The sequence below is a fragment of the Narcine bancroftii genome, chromosome 3 (assembly GCF_036971445.1).
Source record: "Narcine bancroftii isolate sNarBan1 chromosome 3, sNarBan1.hap1, whole genome shotgun sequence".
Lineage (NCBI taxonomy): Eukaryota > Metazoa > Chordata > Chondrichthyes > Torpediniformes > Narcinidae > Narcine > Narcine bancroftii.
This window is the reverse complement of record NC_091471.1, coordinates 29923855-29946259: the sequence shown is the minus strand read 5'-3', so window position 1 is coordinate 29946259 and position 22405 is coordinate 29923855. Positions and strand designations below refer to the sequence as shown.

Below are 22405 nucleotides of genomic sequence, written 5' to 3'. Positions count from 1 at the left end.
GCCATCCGTGCGGTACCGGATGTAAACAGCGTCTTCATTGTTGAGGACTTTCATGGCTTGTTTCAGCATCATGCTGAAGAAGATTGAAAAGAGGGTTGGTGCGAGAACGCAGCCTTGCTTCACGCCATTGTTAATGGAGAAGGGTTCAGAGAGCTCATTGCTGTATCTGACCCGACCTTGTTGGTTTTAGTGCAGTTGGATAACCATGTTGGGGAACTTTGGGGGGCTTCCGAGGCGCTCTAGTATTTGTCAAAGCCCTTTCCTACTCACGGTGTCGAAGGCTTTGGTGAGGTCAACAAAGGTGATGTAGAGTCCTTTGTTTTGTTCTCTGCACTTTTCTTGGAGCTGTCTGAGGGCAAAGACCATGTCAGTAGTTCCTCTGTTTGCGTGAAAGCCGCACTGTGATTCTGGGAGAACATTTTCGGCGACACTAGGTATTATTCTATTTAGGAGAATCCTAGCGAAGATTTTGCTTGCAATGGAGAGCAGTGTGATTCCCCTGTAGTTTGAGCAGTCTGATTTCTCGCCTTTGTTTATGTACAGGGTGATGATGATGGCATCCAGAAGGTCCTGAGGCAGCTTTCCTTGGTCCCAGCAGAGCATGAAAATCTCTTGCAGTTTGGTATGCAGAGCTTTGGCGCCAGCCTTCCAGTCCTCCGGGGGTGGGGGGGGGGGGGGGGGAAATTCCATCCATACCTGCTGCTTTGCCATTTTTCAGTTGTTCAATTGCCTTATATGTCTCTTCCCGGGTGAGGACCTCATCCAGCTCTAGATTCAAGGGTTGTTGAGGGAGCTGGAGCAGGGTGGATTCTTGGACTGAGCGGTTGGCACTGAAAAGGGATTGGAAGTGTTCTGACCATCGGTTGAGGATGGAGATCTTGTCACTGAGGAGGACTTCACTGTCTGAGCTGCGCAGCGGGCTTTGGACTTGGGGTGAGGGGCCGTACACAGCCTTTAGTGTCTCATAAAAACCCCCGAAGTCGCCAATGTCGCTGCTAAGCTGGGTTTGTTTGGTGAGGCTAGTCCACCACTCATTTTGGATCTCCCAGAGTTTGCACTGAGGAATGCTGCATGTGAGACGGAAGGCTCATTTTTTTCTCTGGCCATGAAGGCTTTGCAAGGTGAGCCTGGTGGGCAGATCGCTTCTTTGCCAGCAGTTCCTGGATTTCCTGGTTTTCGTCAAACCAGGACTCCATATATTATACAGCCATGAACGGTGGTGCCATCAGTGAATTTGTCCACTTGGCATGCAGCCTTGAGGTGCTGCTTTGTTGATGACCAGTGAGGTGTGTTTGCCAATCCACATTGATTGGGGTCTGCGAATGAGCAGGTTTAGGATCCAGTTGCAAAATAAGGAAGAGAGTCTTGAGATCCCAGAGCATAACTATTGGTTTGGGAAATGTGATTGTGGTAAATGCTGATCTGTAGTTGATGAATGATGACATGGGTATGCTTTTGGTCCAGGTGAAGTCATGGAGAGTTGGAGGGTGAGCTTTTAACCTGTTGCAGGAGAATGGAGGGATTCTGGGTCCTCAGGCAGGAGTTGATTTGCAGCGCACTTAATCTCAAAGCACTTAATCTCAGCAGATGCAAGTTTCATTAAAACTGCACACCTTGCTCTTGGGTACCAGTATGATGAATTTCCTTATGAAATGAGGAGGAACCTCAGACTGTAGTTATCTAGTAATTATCACCTGTGACATTGACCAAATAACCAAACATTTTCCGTTGATTGAGGGATGAATGTCGAAAGTTGGAGAGTTTAACACTGGGATATTGGAGCCTGCAGACAACGGTGTACCCAGATTAAAGATAAAATGTTGTTCTTGGAACTTCAAAGGCCTTGTTGCTCAAATGCAAGAGGCTGCAGATTGATCAAGAGCTGGAAGAGGATGGTGAATTACCACGACAGGAAGCTTGCAATCACTCTACTGAACAGAGTGCAAGGGCTCTGCATAGCAATCTCTCCACCTGTGATTGGTTTCTCCACCAAACACAGTGCATTGGATTAAAAGAAGTTCTACATCCATTCTGTTACACTGAATGAAATGTGTTGTTTAAAAAAAACAATGTCCAGAAGTCTGGAAAATGTTTTGGTCTGATGCTATATGCTCCATGGCTGAATTGACAGTTTTACTGTGCCACAAATATGCTTTGATTTTTCCTGCAGTAACAAAATGCCAGTTGCCCAGGAAACTCTTCATGAGGTAACTGGTATTTTAAAGTTTTATTTGACATTTTTGATCTTTTAAGAGTCCATTGATAGAAGGGATGCATTTTGTGACCCTTTTTATGATTATTTGAAAATTGGCATGTAAATTGAAACTTTGTTCAAACTGGAATAGAGTGTTTAACCTTCCATTGTTACAATTATTAGTAGTGAATCCATGAAATGAATTAAAACAATCCAGTAATTAGAACATTTGAGCCGATACACTTGTGGTACAAAAGGAGACTGAATTGTTTAGTTCATGGTCTAAGCTGCTGGTTAGAATTTGCAGAGAGCCAAGAAAAACAGAAAATTGAAAATGAGCCTGGCTCTGAGCTCATCAGTTAATTAATTGATTAATGGATCAGATAACCAACCAGTGGATTTGTTCAAGAGTTTTTTTTGTTTCAACTGTTAGATGCAGTGTTTCATTGTTGGCGTCGGATGCAGGTGTTCAGGGAGTGCCAGACCCGAAAGATTAAGTTTCCACCCCACCCTCTATAATGGTGTTTAAGCAATTCACTGCATTGCACTTTTTAATTTTCTCAATTCAAATGCTGCTTTAAGGAGAAGAGAGGCTTGCTCTTGAAAGAAATGGAAAATTTAAATGTTTATTAAATCGGTATAAAAAGGCAAAGCTAATCGAGAAATGCCAGTGCAATTTTAATAAAAATACTTAATCAATAACACACTTGTGGGTCTGAATGGAGCTAGATGAATGGAGATGGATGGGGGAGATGTGTGGATAAGATTTAAACTTTTGGTAATTGAGGTGGAAGGGTGGGTTGAGAAGAAAGAATGGACCAGGAGTCTTGCCGAGACTGATGGGGAAGGGGAGGATGTGGCTGGTGGTCGGAATGTGCTGAAGTTGGTGGAAGTGTTGTAGGATGATATGTCATGCATAGGCTGGTGAAGTGGAAGTTGACCATGAAGTTCATTGTCATTCTGCATGGGTTCAAGATGTAAGCACCAATCAAGTAGTCAATGTAGAGGAGGAAAAATTGGAGAATGGTATCAGAGTTGGTTTATTATGGGGACTGTTTTACATACCCAACAAAAAGGCAGGCACTTTAGTTGATTTGGGGGCCTGATCCAAAATGTTGATGACCACTTTTATCCATGGATGTTGCCTGACCTGTTGTTCCTCCAATTTCTGATAGCTTAATTATTTGATTACTAAAAATCTGGCTGTTGGAAAAATGATTTGTATTGATATATTCTGATCCGTCTCATAACTTTTCAGTTTTGCAAGATTATTGTTGTTAAGTAATGATTATTGGATTTGAGAAATACAAAATGAAGATTGTATTCAATTGATTAAGTTTCTCTGGGTAATAAACTAATTTTTCAATGCTGACACATTTAAATTATGATAACAAGAATAAACTACAAATGCACTGATTTTAAAAACAAACCCTCCAGCAGCCATATATTTTCTATAATTCCCAGCATTGACCTGTATTATCCATTACACAATGTTGAATTTTGTGATTTATCTTGAAAATAAAACACTGGATGTTTGAATAGACATGAGCAAAATAATATTATTCTTTCTAATAAATAGTTTATGACAAAAATGGAATGGTTGAAAGATTTGCAAACTATTAGAAAAAATTCTTAAGACAGGAATTAACAACCACTTGGCCTAAAAAGGGTCTAGTGTGGAATGAAAATTAACTAAATGCCGGCGTGAGATGACATAATCTCACACCTGGGTTAGACTGCCTCGGCCCCTAGTACAATTCCTGGCATCTGCAAACTCCGGCGTTGCAATCAGACAAGTGTAGAACGGGAAATTGCATTCTAGGACCGGAACATGAAGGAAGAAAAGGAAGGTACAAACTTTGCTGTGGGAAAGTTGTAGTGGGGGAGAGGGAGAGGAAATAAATAGCAATAGCAGACAATTTTTAAACAACATGGGAAAGTTGGTAGCGCTATAGTGCACATTTTATAAGGACCGTGAGGAAAAAGTAATGGTGGACCTGGCTTCCCAGAATGCCATGCAGCAGAGGAATCCCTCCATGAGTGCTCTGTGCATACAGCCGTGCATACAGCCCCTACTCTGTTGCACAGAATTCTGGAAGGGCAGGTCTGCCATTGTCCCCCCCCCCCCCCCCCCCAAGGTATTTATTGTGTACACTAGTGCTACCAGCTTTCCCTCGCTGTTTAGAAATTGTTCGCTATTGCTTTTGATTGCTTGCACTTTCCATTGGTCCCTTATAAAGGTTTATATAGATCAGCACAGCAACAGGGGCTGAGGGCTCATACTGTGCTACAAATAATGCTTAATTATGTTATAATTAGTCATGATTAATTTTGTTCAAATATAAGATCATAATACATTGATTAGGATTTAGGGCAGGTCCACCATCACTCGATACATCATGACGTCACCAGTAGAAGGTAAAACAGTCCTAACCCTGTGGATGGCTCCTTGCAAGTGTGAATACTTGCAGTGTCCCAATTAAGAGTGGTCAACCCATTCCTATCCTGGGACACTGAACGGCTGATTTAGTGGGACGCAAGTGTAAAAGGGGATAAGGATAGTCAGCATGGCTTTGTGAAGGGAAGGTCGTGCCTCATGAGCCTAATTGAGTTTTTTTGAGGAGGTAATATTACAACTCCAATTATCCAAAATCGGATTCTCTGAATTTTTTTCAGAACTGAATTGACCTCAAGTTGAAAAGAAATTTACCTGATATGAAATTAGAATGACAATTGTCCTCGTTTCAGGAAACTCCCTCCCCTCTCTTGTTCCATTTCACTTTTAACTAGTGCTATTGACTTTTCTCTCCAACTCTCCCTCTCAAACTGTGTGCTATTGTCTCCCGGCCACAAGCGGTTGGAAGAGTCCCTTGTCCCAGTGTCCTCAACGATAGTGCCCTCCTGGGTAGGAGTGGGACCTCAGCCTCAATGGCATTCCCTCCCCTCCTATTCTTTTCCCTCCCTTCTTGGTACACCAGATGCTGGCTTCGAATCCTCTCCTCTGTTTATTTCCCTAATATGTGTGTGCGATTGGCCGAGGGGAGGATTTGAGTTCGGGACTCTGGCATCGGGAGCTCTGGTAACTGGGAGACAGGAGCCTGCTGACTTGCTAGTGAGTGTTCCACTGGCTTGGGAAGCCTCCTGGAGATCAGTGGCAGCAGTAGGTTCGTATCTGGTATCGGCAGCGGAGGATGGGTGGTCTCTGTGATCAGCGGCGGCAGTTGAGTTGTTTCAGTGATTGGCAGTCATGCCGAGTTCATCTCGATGATTGGCGATGGCTAGCATTTTTTGGTGAGAATTAAAACATTATTTTAATGTTTAAAAAGCCTTGTTCTTTGTTGTTTAAACACTGATGCAAGTGATTTGTTGTTGCTACTGGTTTTTTTTAAAAAGGAGACCAGTTATCCAAAAAAGCCATTTATATGACATTTTGGATAATTGGAGTTGTACTGTAACAAAAGAATTCGAGGGTAGGGTGGAAGATGTGGTCTACATGGATTTTTAGTAAGGCATTTGACAAGGTCCCCCATGAGAGACTGTCATCTAGAAAGTCATGAGGCCTGGGATCAGTGGAACCCTTAGTGTGGATTTAAAAAAAAATCAGCTTGCAAGAAGAAAGCAGAGAGTAGTAGTGGAAAGAAAGTATTCTGCCTGGAGGTTGGTGACTGGTGGAGTGCCGCAATGATCTGTCTGGGACCCCTGCTCTTTGTCATTTTTATAAATGTTCTGAATGAAGGGGTGGAAAGATGGGTCATTAAGTTTGTGGATAGCATGAAGGTTGGAGGAATTGTGGATGGAGCTGAAGGTTGTTCAAGGTTACAAGAGGATATAGACAAGATGCAGAGATGGGCGGCAGATGGAATTTAATCCCAATAAGCATGAGGTGATGCATTTTGGAAGGACAAACCAGAAGGCAGAGTACAGGCTTAATGGTCGATTACTTAGGAGAGTGGATGAACAGAGAGACCTTGGGGTTCAAATCCATACATCCCTCAAGGTTGCCGCACAGGTTGATAGGATAATTAAGGTTTATGGGATTCAGGGCTTCATCAATAGAGAGATTGAGTTCAGGTGTAGAGGTCATGTTGCAGCTCTACAAATCTCTGGTAAGACTACACTTAGAGTACAGGTGCTCCTCAGTTCACGATGGGTTTGCGTTCGAAAAATCATGGGTTGAAAAAAGAATACTGCACATACTATTTTTTTCATAATTAAATTTTGAATACCGTTATTCCACATTGAAAAAACCATTAACGCACTCAGCTGAAAGTATACTGGGCATGAAGAATATTTGAACCATTGAACTAAAATTAATTGCTGGATGGTGGGGATGCTAAAGTGACCAACATCATAAAAGATTAGCATATCGAAAGCATGGGAACAGATAGAAATCTGAAATTGAAAGCACAGATTCGAACCATTGTAACTTTGAAAAATTATAAGTAGGACCATTGTAAATGGGGAGCACCTGTATTGTGTTCATTTCTGGTCACCTCATTATAGGAAGGATGTGGAAGCTATGGAGAGGGTGTAGAGGAGATTTACTTGGGTATTTCCTGGATTGGGAAACAAGACTTATGAGACAAGGTTAGCAGAGCTGGGATTTTTCTCTCTGGAGCATAGAAAGATGAGAGGAGACTTTGTCGTGGTCTACAAGATTGAGAGGTATAAGATGGGGAGGATGGCCAGCACCTGTTTCCTAGGGCAGGAACAGCAAACATCAGAGGACATGTACAAATTGAAGGGAGGGAAGTTTAGGGGAGGCATCCTTTTTACAGAGGGAGTTGTGGGTGCCTGGAAGGACCTTGCCAGGAATAGTGAAGGAGGCTGAAACATTACGGGCATTGGGTCTCTTAGACAGGCACATGGATGGAGGAAAGGTGGAGGGTTATAGAATAAGGAAAGTTTAGCACTATTTTTAGGAATATGTGGGTCAGCACAACATTGAGGGCTGAAGGGCCTGTGCTGTAGTGTTGTATTTCTGATAGTGAATTTTTGTGAAACTTGGCAAAGATTGAAGATTTTACCTTCTGGCTGTTTGGCTACTTCCTGACTCGAGCAGTGGTGCTTTAATAGGCAGAAAATATTAAAATAATGAGAAAGAAAAGGAACCGGCATGAGAAAAGATAAAATCACAAGATTCTATACTGTGTAATGGATAATACATGTCATTGTTAGGAATTATAGAAGATAAAATAATATTTACATCTTTAGAAAAACCCAATAGTGCAATTACCAGACATGGATCTAAAGTGAGCCTAAATATGGTTGAAAAAGTTCTAAAAATGTTGGTCCAATATTTTTGCAAATTAGGGCAAGTCCAAAACGTATGTAACAGAGGCACTGAATTTTTTACATTTGTCACAGTGAACAAATATCAGAATAAATTTGAGCAAGTTTGACTTTGGAGAAATGTACATAATGTAGCACTTTGAATTGAGTAAGACTATGTATGCCTTGTGCACAGTGATGAATTGTAAATCAAGCCCAAAATTGAAGTCCATTCACCCTCTGAGAAAGAGAGATTCAGATCATTCTCCCATTGTTTTAATTCCACTTAAAGAAATTGTTTTCATATTCAATAGTTTATAATATAAAGCAGATATCCTGCCTTTGAGTAAATTGTAGGTCAGGAAGAGAGGGAATGTTAAAAGTTTAGAGTGAACAAAATGTCGAATTTGATAGTATCTGAAATAATGTCTATTTGAGAGGTTAAATATCATGCCCCAATTGTTGAAGACGTATAAAATGTTGTATAAAAAGATCTTTAAAACTATTAATAACTAAAAAAAAATTCCACTCTTGACAACCGGTTTCTAAAATAGCTGGGTGAAATAATTAGATATTATAGGATTTGTAACTGTAATCTTGAAAAACTTTCTGATTTGATTCCAGATGTTCAATCTATGTGTGATTATTAAGTTCTTTGTCAATTTTTGAATAGAGATAGGTAAGATGACCCCAATACTGCCCATAGGGAGGTACTTCTGAGGGACTTGAACTCCATCTCAATCCAATTAGGATATTCATTTGTCTTTTCACAATGCAATAAAAGTAACATATTTCTTGTGTTCATAACCCAGTAGTAAAAACGGAAATTAGTTAGGGCTAATTCCCCCATTATGTCTAGTGTTCTGAAGATACCTTTTATTCAATCTAGGTTTCTTGTTTTGCCATATATATGACATTGTAATGGCTGCTTTGGTAGAGCTACTAAAACAATACACATACACCAGGTTAGTCAACACAAGACTGTTTTATTTAGACTTTACAGGTTTCTTTTGTATACTTCACATCCTCTGCTTCATGGGATGGGGTGGGACTTCATTATTAATTTGCCGCCAATCCTCGGGACCGGCAGTTTAAATTAAGCACGGTGAGAGTCCCGTGCCTTCCGACAGGTCTTGTTCAGTCCATGCTGTATGTATTTATTCAACATGAGCTTGACGATGGATGGATGAGACGAGCTGTGTACCTGGTCAAAAAGATGTCCCCTCTAAGATGCCGGAATCACCAGTCTAGGGTAGCCCTAAGACACATCACAAAGTAGGGTTGGGCTGTCCAGTTGTAGTGCCACCTCTTGTCTGTCCAGGTTAGTAATGGCAGTACCGTATGCCTGAACATTGGCGTCTATGGCTTGTGCACTGGCTAATTCAGGAATATCAGTGCCATCCTGAATATGATGTACAGTCGGTCTGGATAGCATATCAGCGACAAGATTGCTTTTACCTGAGACATGGCGCATATCCGTCGTGAATTTGGAAATGTATGACAAGTGATGCTGCTGCCTGGTCAACCATGGAACCGTTATTTTGCTGAAGACAAAAATGAGTGGCTTATGGTCCATAAACCCAGTGAAATGCTGACCCTACCAAAACATATTCCAAGTGTTGTGTGGCTAGATATAATGCCAATAGTTCCTGATCAAATGCACTATTTTATCTCCGATGGGTGTGGATGTCGGCTAAAGAAAGTGAGGGGTTGGCAATGGCCATCGACGGACTGCTCAAGAACTGAGCCTTATCTGAGGCGTCAGTGTTAAGTGTCAGGGAAACATCGGAATTAGGATGGGGGAGCATCCTAATTGCTGCGTTGGCTAAAGCGTCTTTACCAGTTGTAAATGCAACCTCTGCCTCTGTTGTCCAGGTAACCTCCCTGTGCTTTGTGGTGAGGATCTGAAACAGAGGTTGAAGAATGTCAGCAGCTCCTCGAATGAACCGGTGATAGAAGTTTATCATTCCCAAGAATTTCTGCAGTCCCTTAACCAGGGTAGGTTTCGGAAAAGCACAGACTGCCTCTACCTTGCTGGATGAGGGAAAGACAACGTTGGCCGTGATCCTGTGTCCCAGGCAGTCGATGGTGGACTTGCCAACTTGACATTTGCTTGGGCTGATGGGAAGACCAAATTCCTACAGCTGTTGGAACAGGCGGCGTAAATGGAAGTGGTGATTCTGCTTAGAAGGCTGCTTGTTCGAATCGTGTCGGGCTCACCAATTGTTGTGGCTACTTCGGTACATACGCCAGATTAGTCAACACAAGACTGCTTTATTTAGACTTTACAGATTTCTTTTATATACTTCATGTCCCAAGCTCCATGGGACGGGTGGGACATCATTATGAGTTTGCTGCCGATCCACAGGGCTGGCAAGTTTAAATTAAGCACAGTGAGAGTCCCGTGCCTTCTGGCAGGAAACTCAACAAATCAACCTGCTGTTACTCGGCACACAGCATCACACGTGTGTGGTCCATAAAATGGGTGAGTACCCAGCTGTCTGTCCTATGGCTCAAAGCGCTGGCAACTGTTCGCAATACCGCACTGTGCACCCACTTGGCCTGTTACACGGCCGCTACAACATAATCATTGACTTAAAATTGTCAAAAGAGGACTGAGGAATAAATATTGGTAGTGATTGAAAGAGGTATAAAAAAATTATTATTAAATTATAGAAAAATGATCTTCCACCTTGAAAGTTGAGAGGTCAAGCCCTGATTATGCAGAACAAGAAGGTTGTCAGACTTGTATTATCTGTAATACAGAATGCAAGCAGAGCTGATGCCAAGGATCCAACTTTTATTTAGGTTGTAAATGCCTGGGCATGGATAGTATTTGGGGGAGAGGAATTGGCAAATTGCTCTTGGAGATCATGAGGAAACTGTATTCATGTAACATCTTTCAGTCTCTTAACCTTAAAATATTTTGCACCCATTTAAGTGTTTTGGGCATGTTGCCATTTTTGGAAAACTTGTAGCAGTTAATTGGCATTCTCTTTAAAAGCTCTCAACCAAATAATCTGTTTAGGTTTTTTTGAGAGAGAAGCGTGGGATAAAACATTGGAACATGATCCCACTTTGAAATTGTCATGAGGGGCCAGTTTTATTTTAGTTTTAAGGTGCAGGATTGTACTTTATCTTGGTTCCCATCCACTCGGGAGCTGATTTTGTTACCATTTAAGTTCTGTCACATACTTCTAGGGTTCTACCTATAATGTCCCTGTGAAGCTTAGATGGAAGGCAAAACTAAAAACTTACCAAATGGCCATTTGTTTCCACATGAAATTTTAAATATTGAAATGCATTTAACAGTAATAATACAAGTGAAATTTAAAAAAAATAAACTGACTGGACCTTTGTATCCCTATCCAAGAGTCAGGAAACCAAAAAAGTGAAGTGACAGTTGAGGTGCCATCTGTCTTTTGAAGGCTCCAACTTCTGTGTTTAGCTGCACCTGCCTGCATGGAAGTCCGAGACCAACTGGTTTCCACAGCTGAAAGCAGTTGATTCCAATTGGAACCGCCAACTGCAGCCCAGCAAGATTCGTCCTAAAGTCCTTATCGATGCAGGGTGTCTCCAACAGCGATTCATTATTGGACTGAAATGCCAAGCTAGTTATGTACTTGGATTTTCTGAAATGAAACCAACCTTTGTGGGTGAGGGTGAAATGCTCACTGAAGTGTGAAGCAGTGTTAATATTTAGTGTTTAATAAAAATTCATCAATCTGAAAGGTTCATTGTTTGTTCATGGTTGCTCTGTGACCTCCCCATATCCAATGTTTTTTGTTTTCTATCAAAATACCTGTATAAGTTTAAAAAAAAAGCCCTCAACTTGCTGCATTGATGATGCTACCAGCCAAGTAGCAATTTCCACCCTGGCATTTGTTCCCCGCAAGCTGCACGGTACCTGCTTAAAATGTTGCTTCTTCTTTGAACTCTTGGATGGACAGTCCTATTCCTTGCTGCTTAAGGATATTTATGAAGCAGATGACAGGTTTATTTGGAGAAATTTGCAATAGATAATTCTGAAATTCATTCCATGTGGAGGAAAACCAATATTGAAGATGGTTCTAGGGAAAATAGAGAACTTGTTAACCATATAACAATTACAGCACGGTAACGGGCCAATTTGGCCCTTCTAGTCCGCACTGATCCAAGTACCCTCCTCTAATCCCACTTACCAGCACTCTGCCCATATCCCTCCATCCCCCTCCCATCCATATACTGATCCAACACTTTCTTAAATGACAAAATTGACCCTGCCTCCACCACCTTTCCCAGAAGCCCAATCCACACAATAACCACTCTCTGAGTAAAGAAGTCCCCCCTCATGTTACTCCTAAACCTTTGCCCGTCAACTCTCAACCCATGACCTCTTGTATCCATCTCTCCTACTCTCAATGGGAAAAGCCTTTCCACATCAACCCTATCCCTCTAATTATCTTAAACACCTCTTTCAAATCCCCTCTCAGCCTTCTACATTCCAAGGAATAAAGACCGAATTTGCTCAATCTTCCTTGTATTCCAGGTGCTGAAACCCAGGCAACATTTTTGTAAATCTTCTTGGACTCTCTCTATCTTGTTAATATCCTTCTTATAAATCGGTGACCAGAACTGCACACAGTACTCTAAATTTGGCCTCACCAATACTTTGTACAGTTTCATCATTACTTCCCAAATCCTATATTCTATGCACTGATTTATATAGGCAAGCATACTAAAGGCCTTCTTCACCACCCTATCGACATGCGCTCCTACCTTCAGGGAACAATGCACCGTTATTCCTAGATCTTTCTGCCCCACTGCATTCTTCAATGCCCTCCCATTTACCACATAGGTCTTGCTTTGATTATTCTTTCCAAAATGAAGCACCTCACACTTATCAGGATTAAACCCCATCTGCCATTTTTCTGCCCACTCCTCTAAGCAGTTTAAATCCATCTGCAATCTTTGAAAACCCTCTTCATCATCCACAATTTCCCCTATTTTAGTATCATCTGCATATTTACCAATCTAATTTACCGCCCCATCCTCCAGATCATTAATATATATGACAAACAGCATCGGTCCCAATACCGAACCCTGAGGTACACCGCTTGTCACCAGCCTCCATCCTGACAAACAATTATCTACTACTACTCTCTGGCACCTTTGTTCTAGCCACTGTTGAATCCATTTGACTATCTCCAAATTAATATCCAGGGACTTAGCCTTCCTAACTAACCTCCCATGTGGAACCTTACTGAAGTGCATAGAGACAACATCCACTGCTTTACCCTCATCAACATTCCTAGTCACCTCTTCAAAAAATTCAGCAAGATTGGTTAAACATGACCTTCCACGCACAAATCCGTGTTGAGTGTCCCTGATCAGACCTTGTACCTCCATATACTTATATATACTATCTCTAAGAACGCTTTCCATCAATATACCTACCACAGACGTCAAACTTACAGGCCGATAATTGCTCGGCTTGCTCCTCGAACCCTTTTTAAACAAAGGAACCACATGTGCAACACGCCAATGCTCTGGCACTATTGACATTAATTACATCTGAAAAATCACTGCCAGAGCCTCCGCTATTTCCTCACTAACTTCTCTTAAGGTCCTGGGGAAAATCCTGTCAGGACCTGGAGACTTGTCCACCTTTATGTTTCAAAAGCTCCAGTACTACCTCTTTCTTCAACATTATAGTCTCCATATATACCCCCTTTGCTTTCTTTACCCTGCACAGTTTAATATCCTTCTCAGTAAATACTGAAGAAAAGAAATTGTTCAAGACCTCCCCATCTCTTTTGGCTCCACACACATTTGTCCTTTCTGATTCTCTATTGGACTAATTTTATCTCTCACTTTCCTTTTGCCATTTAAATATTTGTAGAAACCCTTTGGATTTATTTTCACCCTGTTCTCAAACATTACATGATTTAAATAAAACTTTGAACTTTGAGCTTGACTGAGAGTTTGTGCTGCAGTTTTGTTTTTAAATTAATTTTAGATTTGCCTTCTTTTTCAGCTGGCTAATTGTGCAAAGACAGATTCTGCTGTCCCTATCTATCAATGTGGGTCAGATTTCAGTTTGGCCCTCATTAGAGTTTGTGATGGGTTCTTGCCCGTTCCTGAGGACTTTCTCCAAACAATTACAATTGGGCAATGAACATGGAAGAGTTGGAAATGTTGCCTTCATTTGAGCTCTGATCTTAATTCTGGTTGCATTTGGTGATCTATGCACTTTTTTTCCTGAAGGGTGCAGGAGGCCTTTCCCACTGACACATCTGGCTTTCAGGAGGTTTGGAAGGGTTCAACATCCTTTGGTGTATTCCATTGAGCTGTGACCAAATTATGCAGGAGAAACCATTTGATAATCTGAGTGAAATGTTAATCAAAAATTGCTTTTTGAAATTAGGCTGAATTGACTGTCTTGAAAGAATGGACAGATGTGATGTTTGGTTTTATTCCAGTTCTTAATTAATGGTCTGGTTTAATGTTTAAAATACAGTTACGGTTCTGCAGATATCTTACCTATTTTGGTATGTTTGGAAGTTGCACATTTGATGAAGGACTGTGATTTGTTCACTTGATCAAGTTTTACAAAAGTGTTAACACGTTGTTAGTTTATTAAATAAGCTAGAGCTATTTCCTATTTCACTTTATGAAATAGGATATACAGCTGTTGTTCTTTCAGAGTTGTCTTGAGAACAGCAGCCAGTACATATTTTAGTTTTTGGTTTGCTTTAAGTTGGTTTACTGTCCACTAAGTTATCATGCAACTTGAAAAAAGGTGTAATTTTCCATAATAACACTGCATTACATTAAAATTTAATATTTAAAAGATTCTGATTTCCGATGGTGTTCAGACCATGAACATGAATTTAAAAGTGTTGCAAGAAATCAAATGAATTGACCATTTTTAAGCTGGAGAATTTGGGTAGGATATTTTGAATAAAAATTGCTTTTATTAAGGTAGAGGTTGGATCATTTCCCATCCACTATCAGCAGGAAATCTGTGATTGAGGTGATTCCATTGACATCCCCTTTCTCTCCATAAATGCATGATCAGACCTTCTGCTCTTTTGGATACCCTACCACAGTAATCTAGGACCATGTTTTTTTGAATTTGATTTAATTGTTTGCATCTTTACAGGAAAAAATGAATAAAACATTATTCAAATATGCATAGCGAATGAAACAAAACTTTTATACTTTTCCCCCCAACCCCCCTCCCACCCAAAAGTAAGAAGAGAAGGAAATATCTACCATTTAATATACAATAATATTAGCATATACAATCAATAATTGTTATTAAAATTACTAATTAAGAGGAGTGGATAAGATAGAAAAGGTGGATGGAAAATTATCCATAAATGGTTTCCAACTACTATATATATAAAAAAAATTCATCTCGATTCCTTAAACTATTCGTAATTTTTTTCCAAAGGTATACAATTTTGCATCTCATTGTACCATCTACTTAATAACATTTCTCGATCATCTTTCCATGATGTCGCTATACATTTCTTTGCAGTTGGTATTACAATACTTAAAAATTTCTTGGTATTTGTCCAATTTCAATTTTATATCCTTTTCATGAGTATCTCCAAGTAAAAATATTCTTGGTATCATTATCTTCATAATTTGCCCTAATATAAACTCAGTTCATTCCAAAACCTTTCCACTTTTTCACAAGACCACACTGAATGCAAAAAAGTCCCTTATTTGAATAATTAGGATTAAGTCCATTTAACTTATGTGGAGCATAATACCATTGATGAAGAAAATTATATTGAACTATTTGATTTCTAACATTTACTGTATTCGTAACACTTTCATAACATAATTTGGACCAAATCTTTAAATCTTTTTTCTTTGCAATCTCTTGTAATTTTATGTACATATTAGTAATACATATCTTAACGTATCTTCAAATTGACTGTTTAGGGAGTCTAAAATCTGCTCCTAGTCTCTTTATCAAATACATTTTTGATTGATACAAAAATTGTATTATTATGTATATTTATTTATCTTTTTAATTGATCAAAAGTTAAGAAAAAAGATCTTAAACAATCTTTTATTCTCTGTAAACCTTCACTGTACTAATTGTCAAATAAAGACTTATTCAAAGTAGAAGGAAGAAGTTGATTTTGCTTTAACAACATTTTTGGTCATTGATAATTTTTAATTCCTCTCCCAATATGAATTCTATTCCATATGTTTAAATATGTTTCAATACGGAAAAATCTTTAGTTCCTTTAAACGACTCACTATTCCGTTTATCATCTCAGGCTATATTGAGTAGTGTAGATGGTTTTGGGTTCATTACCTAAGAAAAGAGGCATACCAGTGACAGAGGAATGCAGTGAGAATTCACTATACAAGGACAGGTTCACCCTATGCAGAGGGAGTGAGTTGACTGGCACTATTCTCTCAAGAGTTGAGGACAATGAGAGAATGTATCAATGAAACTTGAGATTTCTTGACAGGTGGTCACGTCCAGTTTATTATTGTCTGCTTGCACATGTACATCATGAAGAAACAGTGTTCTCCAATCCTTAGTGCAACACGTTCAGAAACTCAAACAGACCTAATACGCATACAGATGAACATTACACATGTAGGACAAGAATTCATAAGTACAAATAAATACAGTAAAAACCCTGGTATCTGGCACCTATGGGAGTTGGTAGATGCTGGATAAGTGTACCTCCTGGTTGGTTTAGTCTTGCTCTTACACCTTCATAAAGAATAAACAGTTTAAAACTAGAACCAAAATTACTATACTGTACTGGCACTGACAAACTTCACTTGCACAAATGTATAATCTTTAAAGAATTTTACTTTTATTTTCAGTCACATTCTTTTTTTTACACTTTATTTATTCATTCAAAATACAGATAATAAGTAACATATATAACAATAAACTAAGCATGAACGATATATTTTGTGTGTGTGTATATATATATATAAAAGAAAAAAGGAACCCCCCCCCCCTTTCAGCCAACTCTCCTAAGGAGAGCCATAAAGAGAAAAAAAAATAAAGAAAAATTAAGCATACAATGTAAATCAAAATGTAAACATTCTGAATATAACAACCATTTATTAATAAAAAATCTATAGTTATCACATGAAACACATGTAACACATGTGATTTTTTCCATTATTAAACAATATTTCATCTCATTATGCCATCTATTAATATCAATCATATTCGTATCTTTCCACGTATTAGCAATACATTTTTTCGCTACAGATAATGCTAAATCTACTAAAGCAAGTTGAAATTTATCTAATCCCAGACCTTACTGTTGGATCTAAAGGTATTTTAATCTGATACCGGTATTCCAGAAACAATTGTACTTTGTTCCAAACCGCATGAAAAAAAGTTCCAACAGCGTTACCACATCTAAAACACAAATCTGATTTGTGAAAACCATATTTTAGCTTTTCAGGTGTTAAATATAATTGATGTAAAAAATTATAATTAATCATTGCATAACGTGCATTTATCAGTCTAGTTACACTATCATAACAAATATCTGACCAATCATCCTCGGAAAAAATAAAACCAATCTCCGCTTCCCATTTACCTTTAGATCTATCCCAATCTTTTTTATCCATACCATCCTGTAATATTTGATACATAACTGAAATATAACCCTTCTCTGGTACCTTCTTAAGAAAAGTCTCAAATTTAGTTATTTCAGGTAAAGTCATATCTCTACCAAACACATGCCTTACCAAATAAACAAAGAATTCTTATCAATACCATAACTATCCCTCATCTGATCAAAAGATAAAAATTTACTTTCTTTAAAACAATCTCTCAAATTTTCCACACCTTTAAATTTCCAATGTAATAAACTTCAATTATGTATTGAGAAAGAAATAAGTTGATATTATACAATGGAGACTAGGCCGACAATTACCACTAGAACCTATCATTTTCTTTTTCTTTGTCCATAATTTCATTAAATGTTTTAGTATAGGTACATTATATTGCTGTAACAAATTTACATTCCATCTAAACAAAAATTGATGTATTTCAAATTCAAAAATATTTGCCATCTCAATTTTGGCCCAACTAGGGGGCCGTTCCAGATCTATCAATGAACTAATAAATTTAAGTTGGGCTGCTTCATAATAATTTCAAAAATGTGGTAAATGTAATCCCCCTAACTCATATTTCCAAGTTAACTTATTCAAAGCTACTCTTGAAAATTTACCTCTCCATAAAAACTCCCTAACAATTTTATTCAAATCTCGAAAAAAAATATTATCAAGTAAATACGGAATAGATTGAAATAAATATTGTATATGTGGAAAGATATTAATCTTAATTGTATTTATTCTACCCAATAAATTAATAGGTAAATCTTTCCATTTAATCAAATCAGTTTTAATTTTTTTTATTAACGGAACATAATTTATATAAAGATTGATAATTGACATCCATAATTATACCCAAATACTTAATTCAGTCCGTCCATTTCAAGTTAAGAATGTTCTTATAAGCTGAATAATCTCCTTCACTCACTGGTAATATTTAACTTTTTTCTCAATTAACTTTATATCCAAAAAGACATCCATATTGCATCAAACACTCCTTCAAATGCAAAAGTGATTGAGCTAGATTTGTCAAGTGCACCAATACATCATCAGCAAATAAATTAATTTTATATTCCTCATCTAAAACTTTCATACCCTGCATCTGTGTATTCTGTCTTATCAACTGTGCTAAAGGCTCAATCACTAACGCAAACAAAGCTAATGATAAAGGACAACCTTGATGAGTAGATCGGGTCAGTTTAAACGGTTCCGAAATCAAACCATTCGTCAGTACTCTGGCTACAGATTTACTATATAAAGCCTTAACCCAACCAGTAAAAAAAGGACCAAACTTAAATTTTTCCAAAACTTTGAACAAAAAATTCCACTCAAATCTATCAAATGCTTTTTCGGCATCTAAAGATATCACCATCAGATGATCTGAAGATTTGTCGAAATCTATTAATCAAACTAATTACATGTAAAATATTATCTGAGACATATCTATTCTTTAAGAAACCTGTTTGATCCATATGAATCAACTTGGGTAAAAACTTAGCTAATCTATTCGCCAAAATTTTAGCTATAATTTTATAATCTACATTCAACAACGGAATCGGTCTATTTGAAGATACTTTCAAAGGATCTCTATCTTTCTTTGGAATTACCGTAATTAAAGTACTAGAACAAGACTCAGGCAATTCATAATGTTCTCCAACCTGGCGTAGTACATCTTCAAACACTGTAGAGAGGTCATCATAAAAAAACTTCATAAAATTCAACCGAGAATCCATCATCACCAGGCGATTTACTGTTCGGCATTTCCGTCATAGCCATTTTAATTTCCGCGTCAGTAAATGGTGCTTCCAACTACTGTATATCTACATCCTCTAAGTTCAATTGTGATAGAAAAAGATCAATCGATCGGTTTTATTGTTTTCCATCAGATGTTTATAAAATTGTTTATAAAATGAACAAAATTCATCATTAATCTTGCGAGGTTTATACGTAATAAACAAATTCCGTCTAACAGCATTAATAGTCCTCAAAACCTGTTCTTTCTTTAATTGCCATTCTCTCCCCATTCATAATATCGTTGTTTGGTCCTATTAATCATACATTCAAATTGATAAGTTTGCAAAGTATTATATTCCAATTTCAACCTTAACAATTCTGTTTTCTGATCTTCTGTAACGTTTCTCTGAAATTCCTTTTCTAACTCACTAATCTGTTCCTCTAACTCAAGACTCTGAGTTAATCGATTCTTTTTTTATTTTAGAAGTATAACTAATTATTTGTCCTCTCAAATAACCTTTCATAGCATCCCATACTACAAATTTACTTTGAACAGAATTAGAATTTTCTTTAAAAAAAAAATTAATTTGTTCTTTCAAAAAATCAATAAATTCCACGTTTTTTAACAGCATTATATTAAACCTCCAATGATAAGCCACTTGAACTTTTTCAGAAGTTATATATGTAAAGTATAACAAAGAATGATCCGAAATCACCCTACTTTTATATTCCGCTTGTTGTATTTTCCCCTGTAGATGTGCCAATACTAAAAAAAATGTCAATCCTTGAAAACGATTCATGTCGAGCTGAATAAAAGAAGAAATCCTTCTCTGTCGGGTTAAGACGTCTCCATATATCCACTAAATTGAGATCTTTCATCAATGCTTGAACCTGAACTGCCATTTTAGATTTCTTAACTTTCTTCGGAGACTTATCCAATAAAGGATCCAAACCACAATTAAAATCACCACCAACTAAAACATTCTCATTAGCCTGACCCAGATATAGAAATGCATCCGAAATAAATGTTTCATCATCCTCATTTGGGGCATAAATATTAAGTAAAGTCCAAAATTCACTAAAAATCTTACAATTTAATTTAAGAATACATCTTGTCTTTTCCTCCATTGATTGTAATTCAAAAGATAAATTCTTATGTATCAAAATTGCTACACCTTTAGCCCTGGAATTAAACATGTCCTACCCAATCCCTCTTCAATTTCATACTTTCTTTGACATTCAGATGTGTTTCTTGTATAAAAAAAAGCGACATAAATTTTCATTTTCTTAATATACGCCAAAATGCGCTTACGCTTAATCGGACTGTTTAAACCCTGAACATTAAAAGTAGTAAACTTCAACTTTGACATATCCTCTAATATTACTAAAAGCTAATAATATCAATATATAAAGATTTAAAATAACATAAATAGGCCCTCCTGTAGGAGAAAAAGAAATCACAAATTAGAAACTAAATAAAATAAAATGAAAAAAAGTTAAAAAAAAACCCAAAAGAAAACTACCAAGAGGTAGTAATCCCCAAACAAAACTTGGACGTGGATCACCCACCAGTGGCTGATGACTAATAGAACATAGAGCAAATCTCTCCCTCCCCAGCCAAACAAAGAATGACAACAAAATATCATAATGACATAAAAATAAAGTAAGAATAAGAAAGTTCTTCTATTCATCCAAGAGATTCCAAACTCGGTGACCCAATTTCAAGAGGAATTGGACTCTTTCCATTCCCATTTCTACCATTTCTTCCGTTTCCAGAACAACCAGATTTTCCTTTAGGAGACAATGGTGGGCTACGTCTTTGTCCTCTTGCATCTGGCAACGAATCAGCAAAAATCATTGCTTCATGCTCATTCTCAAAAAACCGAGATTGAAAGTCTCCACAAAACACCTTCAACACTGCCGGTTGGCAAAAGTAGACTTATAACCTTTACGCCACAAAACTTCTTTAACTGGATTAAATCAACGCCGACGCTGAATAACCTCTTGACTCAAATCAGGATAGAAAAAAACTCTACTATTCTGAATCTTTAATGGAGCTTGTCGCTGTCTCGCATTTTGCACTGCTAGACGAAGTATAATTTCTCTGTCCAAATAATTCAAACATCGGATTATCATGGGTCTCGGTGGTTTACCAGGCAGAGGTCTTCTTCTTAAGGGTCTATGAGCTCTTTCCAATACCAGACCTCCAGAGAAAAATTCCTGCCCCGTATTTGTGGAATCCATTCTGTAAAAAAATGAAGAGGATCTTGTCCTTCCATACCTCTGGCAAACCAACAATCTTCACATTATTCCTCCTACTTTGATTCACCAAATAATCTACTTTCTTCTCTAACTTCTCATGTTCTAGCAATTCTTTAACGGATTTTTCCACCTCCAACACTTTTTCTGTATTAGAAGCCACTTGTTGACATTCCAAAAAAAACAGCCTGAAATTTTAAAAAATCTTCACAAGATGCTTCCACACGTATTTTAACTGTATTTAGGTCTAAACTGAGCCTTTGAGTCATTTCATTCAACATTGGCTGAATGATAGCGTTTAACTGTTTACATTGTTAGCCTGAAAAGCTCAGCCCTGCTTTCTCTTATGTAGTGGCAGAACCAGGTAACTGCAGTTCCTGCTGCATCTCAACAACAGGCAGTTTAACAGTTTTACTACGGGTTTGGACTCCCAGCGACGGCACCCCGACTTCCTCAGGGGGTCGACGCTGGTCTCCCCCCACAACCCGTTGTTGTTTCAAAAACTCACGGAAGAGATCAAGATGTTCAGTTTGGAGTACTTCCTGAGGCATTTCAAGCAATGGAGTCGTCTTCTTGCGTGCTCCCTCCGTTAAAGTCGGCAGGCTGCCAGAATTGGGATCCACTTCGGGGGCACACGCACCTTCCTCCTGAGAATGGGTAATTCCAGCGATGTCCTTCTGGTTTTCAGCTCTCACAGGCAATGGAAGAAAGTAAACCTAAAACTTCTTCTTTCTTTGGCTTGGCTTCGCGGACGAAGATTTATGGAGGGGGTAAAAGTCCACGTCAGCTGCAGGCTCGTTTGTGGCTGACAAGTCCGATGCGGGACAGGCAGACACGGTTGCAGCGGCTGCAGGGGAAAATTGGTTGGTTGGGGTTGGGTGTTGGGTTTTTCCTCCTATAACTATAGCAGGCTGTTAAGGTCCTAAATCTTCAGCACTCTGAAAATGTAGTTCTGCACTTGAGGTTTAATCTTTTTACCATTAATGGCCATAACAGTTCCTTGATACTTTAAGTTTTAAAAAATTTAAACTTGAAAACAAAGAGTTAAAAACAGGTTCTTAAAAGTCTGGCCAGAGAGGTCGAGATTACACATCTAGACTCTACGCCTTCTTGCCACGCCCCTTTCAGTCACATTCTTTGAAAACATTTAACCATCGCTGCATCTGCAGGTCCCTACCCTTACGCGGAGCCGCCCGAAAGACAAACAATAACATGATAGATAATTGGCACCCCCCCACCCCGGCTAAGTTTGGAGATTAGAACCTCTGACCGGGGTGACTTACTAAGCAGGGATAAGGAGACACTTTAAGAGAGTTCCCCAGCGGTGAGTGGCATCAACCAGCT

The 22405-nt window shown here is 38.4% G+C and overlaps 1 protein-coding gene across 18 annotated transcripts in view; it reads left to right on the top strand.

Annotated features, from left to right (window-relative positions):
* ctbp1 (C-terminal binding protein 1) overlaps positions 1-22405 on the top strand; it is a 424680-nt gene that overhangs the window by 184563 nt on the left and 217712 nt on the right. The window contains exon 1 of one of the 18 annotated variants that reach the window (XM_069923691.1): positions 9352-9950. The exons of 15 other annotated variants lie outside the window; for them this stretch is intronic. Coding sequence is in view for 1 of the 3 variants with exons in the window: in XM_069923707.1 (XP_069779808.1) it covers positions 9947-9950 (4 nt within the window). In the remaining 2 variants the exon portion in view is untranslated. Of the gene's footprint in view, positions 1-9351; positions 9951-22405 lie in introns of those variants that run through there. 2 more of the 18 variants (XM_069923699.1, XM_069923707.1) reach the window with 2 other exon arrangements.